The following is a 6,625-nucleotide window of genomic DNA, read 5'->3' on the forward strand; positions in this document are numbered from 1 at the left end:
GCTTCATTTGAAGATGTACATGTATACCTTTTTTATTCAAGTTAGTACAAAATACAAATTTGAATTTATATTCTAAGTTTATTTGGCTGTTTACCAAGCAACGGAGAGATAATTTCTTTGTAAGAGACTTACCGACTGATCCCGCCGCCCATGTACAATCGCACAGGTACCATTTTCCATTGATTTTTATCTTACTCCAGGCGTGGTCGGTTTTAATTTTACCATTTTCCATTTTGAAAACGTCCCCTGGCTGGTAGTCACCTCCCTTGGAAGCCCCAGACAGACTTTCACATTCCAAGCCTGCTAGACTACAGAGGAATAAAAAGTGCATTGTGTTAAAACTGAGAAAAGCTTTGGAGAACATCGGAGAATCGTTTTTAAGTGATTTTATTTTTATAAATCTACAACGAAATAACAACACTTCAATAACAATCAGCCCTATGTTTCTTTCAAGACAGTAAAACTGGAAATTGAAGGTCTTAAACATTTTCTGAAGCTTTCCGTAAAGAAACATTTAACCATTCTATTTTGAAATAAAATGAAAATCAGGTGTCAGCGTGCAAAGTTTGAAACTAGAGAAAGAAATTACCCACTATTTAGCGACTCGTGAGATTCAAAATGGGCACCATTCCTCTAATCGGAAAATGAAATTTTTGATCTTCACAAAATAAGGGATGAAAACTGGAGTCGCACTGTCAATCATAACATATATGATTGTAAACATAAATTGCAATATTATACACCTACTGCCGTAACCTATGAGAGTTTGACCGTCCAATAACTTACCGTATTTGTATAGTACGCGAAGTCCCGAATACGGGAGACGCGCCTGTTTGGGGTTTGTAGCAATTTTATTTCAACAATCGCGCGCGTTCCACTCATATCGCGCGTGCCGCATCCCTCAAAATTTACCATAGAATTAGTTTATACGGACGATTAATAGAGGGAGGTGTATAATAATAGGGTTATACACAAAATACGGCCCTGTATGGACTCGGGCTCAGTGAGTGACGTATTGGACTCGCCTTCGGCTCGTCCAATACGTCACTCACTGAGCCCTCGTCCATACAGGGCCGTATTTTGTGAATAAACATATAATATTCTCACTTTGCATAATCATTCACCATAGGTACATTTAAGTGATGTTTGAGCTGTCACGTGGACTGTACAACTTATCGCTGTTATAATACTGCAATATAATTGATACCCATTATATCATCAGGAGTCGAAGATTTTGGTCTGACGTACCAATACTGTGCTTCTAATCGGCATACTTACTCACAAAGCATCTTGAAAAGGCCGCTGTAACCTTCGCATACAGCCACTCCACTTTTCAAAACTCCTTCGGCCGAGTAGTCACCTTGTCCAAGTCCCTTGTTCCCATAGTAACCCTCGACGTCATAATCTACGTTCTGCGCCTCCCATCGAAAAAGTAGACGAAACTTCTCGAGATCATTTTGTGCAATTTTTGTGAGATAGCTCACTAGCTCGGTAGGAGAATTCTTAAGAGATGCAGAAGCCTAGAGAAGAAAATAACAAGAAAATGTGTGAGGCATATTGGGTGTTGTATTTTGTTTAAAATGTCATAAGCAAATGTCCCGATGTATATTTCTGTTACTAGATGCATATTAATATTTCGTCTGTGTCTCTTCTATTTCCAACAAAATTATTTGAAAATTGGCAGCCAAGGTCAGGTTTTCCTAGTGATAGAACGCGTTACTATTGAGTCTGCGCAGTAGTGAGTTGGTTGCTGCCAGACAGTGTGACGGTGATTTCGGGGGAACTCCCCTGTATCGCGTTCATTCCACTCATCGCATTCGCCCCACTTACACGTTTCATAGGAAAACAGAATACAAATTATCGCTTTAAACCCACTCAAATTGTCACAAAACCACAGACTTGTACCAAGTCTGATTAACATTCAACAATATCAGATGCAGTGTTCTCTACCTCTAAAGCATAGTTATCCAATTCTTTCATGCGTTCATAGTTAGGAATCAACTTTTTCTTCTCTTTCCAGAAGGTATCTTCTATTTTCAGCTTCTGAACATCTATGTTTCGCTTCTGAACATCTATGTTCCGCTTCTGAACATCAGCCACGTGTTCAGCTTGGTCTGAGAATGGAGCTGGTAAAAGACCTCCATGGTCCAAGTCGGTAGAGGTGATTGGTTGAATGCTTCGTTTCCTCTCCACTGTTTTTGACGACGAACAACCCATTCTAAGTAAAGATAAAAACCTCAGTCTTGAAAGACGAAATTATTCCGCAAAGAGAGGTCCCACTACAATTGCAAGTTTTTAACAGTGAGTATGGCGACATTCAAGAGGGCAGTACAGTAGTCGAAACATAACTCTTAAATGGAACGTTAATTACATATTTAATCTGCTTATTGAATATTATATTGCATCTTTGTCAATACAAGTGGACTTTGTGACGATTATTGTGGCGCAAGATTTTTTCTAAATTAAAAAATTCCCTGGCATTGCCAAAACTAGAGGATTATAGCATCCCGTGCCGGCCAATAATGGATGCAATGGACTCAAGTATTTTTTTCACTCCTTAATGTACTCGGCTTCGCCTTGTACTTTATGTGGTGCAAAGTTTGCTTTCATTTATTTTTGACAGCCTGGCAGGGAGATTATTGCTTAAAACAACGATTATTTCCTAAAGTTCACTTAATTCTGTGATAAGATGTACAATTCACAAGATGTTCAATGTTCATGAAATTGGATTTGCGAATGTCACTGGACAATTTCTGTGTACCGCAACAACGACATAACTACACCATAAACCCTCGAGAAAACGAGGGTCTGTAGCTACACAATGCAAATTGACCTTGTATCTTTTGACGTGTGACAATAATAGACTGTTGCTCAACGCAGGAACACCCTTTGTCTGTGATAACATTATTATATGTAAACGGGGTGTACTTTAGACTGATTAATTCGATTTATTGTAAAGGTCATGAACTCGCCTCACCCTATATTCAAGCGTCTAACATGACAACATAGTAAGGTCATTATGACTGAAACAAATGTACCTCTGGCTGCACTTCATACGGTAGACGAGGTCACCTACATGTGTAAAACACCTTATTGAGATCGTTAGCTACAACTATTTGAAACCATGAAGTCTTTCTTTTGATTTCCATATTTAAACAAAGTCCATTTATCAGTAGTTACCACATATCAGACACTTGGAACGCAATTATACACCACCGCAGCTTTACTTACGGCTTTCTCAACGTCAGTACCTGCAGTACGTGTAATCGTACCAATCGATCGATAATGCACAATAAACTGAGCTATTGTGGGGTAAACTATTAAAGGCGATAGCTGGTACTATACAACATGGTGCCAGTTTTAGCGCCATGTATACAGTATCCAGGGCGACGCATACCGCGTCTTGGGTGTTTTACTTCTCCAAATTTCATTAACCAATTTCGATTGGGTTGTTGACGGCGGCGATGTGACTTGACCATATATATATGTAGAGTTGTATGAAGAATATGCATGTGGTGAAACATGAAGGCTCTCCCTTGTACCTCCATGGGTGAAATTACCTGTGCTAAATCTATTCCCCAACGTGGCCTCAGAGTATCGCAGTTTCACATTTATGTTTGTCCCATATAGCTGTGAAGGTTCTCTACTACTTCTGAAGGGTGTCTGGCAACCCAACGCATTCTTGGCGAGGTCTCGTGACGTTCATATCTACTCCGATTCTGTGGATTTTAACTTCCGACATCGACACCTTGCATTGTATATTAATCTAAGTCAGTGCGCATGCGTGCGTTTTAACCCCCAACCCCTTCACGTTGTCTTCGAAGCCCCAAACAAAACACCTAGCAACGCGATTCAATGAATGTATGCTTGATGGTAGCCTACGTAACAAGGAATTGAGACAAAGGAAGCCCATAAGTAGTGTTAGTGAGCAAGGAGGTTTTACGTCCACGCTGTGAGCGAGGCGTTTCAAATACGCTCCTTGATCCTTTTGGGTTTATATATATATATATATATATATATATATATATATATATATATATATATATATATATATATATATATATATATATAATATATATATATATATATATATATATATATATATATATATTGAAATTGAGGTGCTCTAAATTCAGATACGGAGCTTGCCCGTAAAATTCATTCTGTTGACGATTGTAGTCGCATAACCATCATAGATAGTCGGCATTACGCAGGCATACGGCCGAAAAAAACTTGAATATTGTCAAAATCTATCTATCTTTTATTGACGGGAAAGGGAACTGATTATTTGCTTGATATGGACGAAAACAACCTCTCCCGATTTAGGCAACTGTGTTACCTCCTCGGCTGAACTGTTTGGCAAAATTATAAAGCCTCTGTCTATTGCAAACGCCCCCTGCTAATATCTAATTTAAGTTTTCCTTAACTGCTATTATTTCGCAAGCATGTGTGTTCCGCAAAAGTCAGTTCCTTATTGGCGAGTGGATTGCCAGGAGAACGACACCTGCATACACGCGAAGTATTTAACAATAATGAATAACACTTTTTTGTAATATTCGTCAACAGAACAGACCCCTTTCATAGCCATATAGTACGCAAAAAAAGGCGGAACCTCTGTGGAGAAAAGTCTTTTGACTTTCAAGCCTCATAGCCCCCAGAAGAAGGTTTTTAGGGGCAGCAAATTATAAAAAGCGTACAATGTTGATGAAAAGGTGCACAAGAAGGCGGCGTTTGCTAAGATACGTACTCTCAGTGAATAAGCTTAAGCCGATTGTAGGAGAAGTAAAAGACAGAGAAAAGTTGCCAGCTTGTTTTAAGAAAATACAATGGTGTTTGTTTACAAGTGAACGAGTGGGACTGGGATTAACAAGTTGGTTTGCGTTTGTTTGTTACTTAAAACACTAAAGGACAACATTCTTTAGCCTTATTACATATTTATGAATCGAAATACAAAATTTTTCTCTCCTGTATTCCAAAGTTCTTTGTTGATCAGACTTAAGGCAGCTTGCGCCTCGGGGACACATATTCGGACTCTCAAACTTTTACAATTCTTTTCTGATCTATCACCTATAGGGTTTCGTTTTAGTGTAAAAAACCTTTTCGCCAGCTTAGTTTTTTGAAAATCGAAAAAAAATATTTTTCTCCATGGAGTTAACACAGGAGTGGTGGCCATTTTGAATTTTAAATATCGGTAACTTATCTTGAGTTATTTGTTTCTCAAGTACCAAAATTTGCACGGTGACCCCCGATTTTGATTTTTGATTTTGAAAGAGAATGGTTGAAAAATTCCTTAAAGCCCCCCTTTAATTATCAGATTTATCTAGTATAAATATTATTTACTTGATAAAATTTTCAATGGAAAACAAAAGAATGACAAACTGTTAATGGGCTGTTGACACATTTGCTAATGCGAGAACCAGGGATTGAGAAGGGAAAGTTTTAACAAAAGTTTAAGTCTTTCACTTTCAAGACGCGTACTACCGTAACAAACCTTAAGTGGTGAACTTTGATCTTCCTTGTAAGTTTCTTATCGGGTTTCACATTTTCAGACTCTGGGCTCCGTTCATCTCGCTACTCTGCTAGTCTGAAGCGACCTTTCAGTTTGGGTGAGAAACGGTCTTGTAACGTGGAACAATATTCTTTGATACTATAGAAAGCAAGTTGAGATAAACGTGTGTATTTACACTGCTGTCGTACAACGATTGACCAATTTGCTATTCTTCATTGATTTCGCTCCATGCGAACAATTATGCATCTTCGCTCTAATCAAACAGTCTACAACGGTATGCTCATGGTTTTGAAAACAATAGATACCACCAAAGCATTGATTCTACTTGAAAAAATAAACCTGCTTATTCATTTGAATGCAGTTAGCAGCTGTAGAATTATAGAATTGTAGAACCACAGTATTTATCTCATTTATTCACCCTACAAGGTAATGTTTATGATTACTATACATGCTGTAGTGAGTGTGTATGCTGTATGCTGTGTGAGTCATTATTGTTATGTACCTAGATGTGTTTTAAATGTTTGACAACGCAGGTTTCATTTCCGTGCGACCAGAGATTAGAATTCATTCACTTACTGAAATCCAACCATTATCAAGTGAAGTTCCCCTCGATAATGTACTCGGCTTAGCCTCGTACATCATGTCATGCAAAGTTTGCTTTCGTCCATTATAGGGAAGGAGCGGCTACATTATAGCTTAATCATCAACTTCAAAGTATGGTGATCATACTAGATGATACAAAACATTCTGCTATTGTGAATATCCTATTTCTTATTGCTAAAAGGTACATTTATATCTGTCGTTGTAAAAAAGACCTACCCAGTTTTACTTCATACAAAAGATTTGTTAGCTCTGTACAAAAAAGTGAGAAAAGAGAAAATGTTTGCACATAATAGGAAGTTGCGAATTTACAGTTCTAATATCCAGCGAGACCCATGCACAACAGACATGACACATGATAACGATAATGAATAATTAATGTTCAATACTTTATTGGCTTCTGTAATGTCAAAAAATTCCCAGATTTCAAAATCATTTTGATAACTCTGTAAAAAAACATTTAAGGTATGAAGATTTTTTATCAAGGATTTAGGATGTCAAATATAATTGTAACAA

The 6,625-nt window shown here is 37.8% G+C and overlaps 1 protein-coding gene across 3 annotated transcripts in view; it reads right to left on the reverse strand.

Moving 5' to 3' along the window:
- LOC139114052 (kyphoscoliosis peptidase-like) overlaps positions 1-3,765 on the reverse strand; it is a 40,498-nt gene extending 36,733 nt beyond the window's left edge. For 2 of the 3 annotated variants that reach the window (XM_070675550.1, XM_070675559.1), the window contains exons 1-3: positions 3,561-3,765; positions 1,951-2,218; positions 1,279-1,520 (exon numbers count right to left, since the gene is read on the reverse strand). In XM_070675550.1, coding sequence (XP_070531651.1) covers positions 1,279-1,520; positions 1,951-2,217 — 509 coding nt within the window. In that variant the 5' untranslated portion in view covers position 2,218; positions 3,561-3,765. Of the gene's footprint in view, positions 1-132; positions 309-1,278; positions 1,521-1,950; positions 2,219-3,560 lie in introns of all 3 variants that reach the window. The other variant, XM_070675540.1, reaches the window with a different exon arrangement.
- Between the last annotated feature and the right edge of the window lie 2,860 nt (positions 3,766-6,625).

The sequence above is a fragment of the Ptychodera flava genome, chromosome 2 (assembly GCF_041260155.1).
Source record: "Ptychodera flava strain L36383 chromosome 2, AS_Pfla_20210202, whole genome shotgun sequence".
Taxonomy (NCBI): Eukaryota; Metazoa; Hemichordata; class Enteropneusta; family Ptychoderidae; genus Ptychodera; species Ptychodera flava.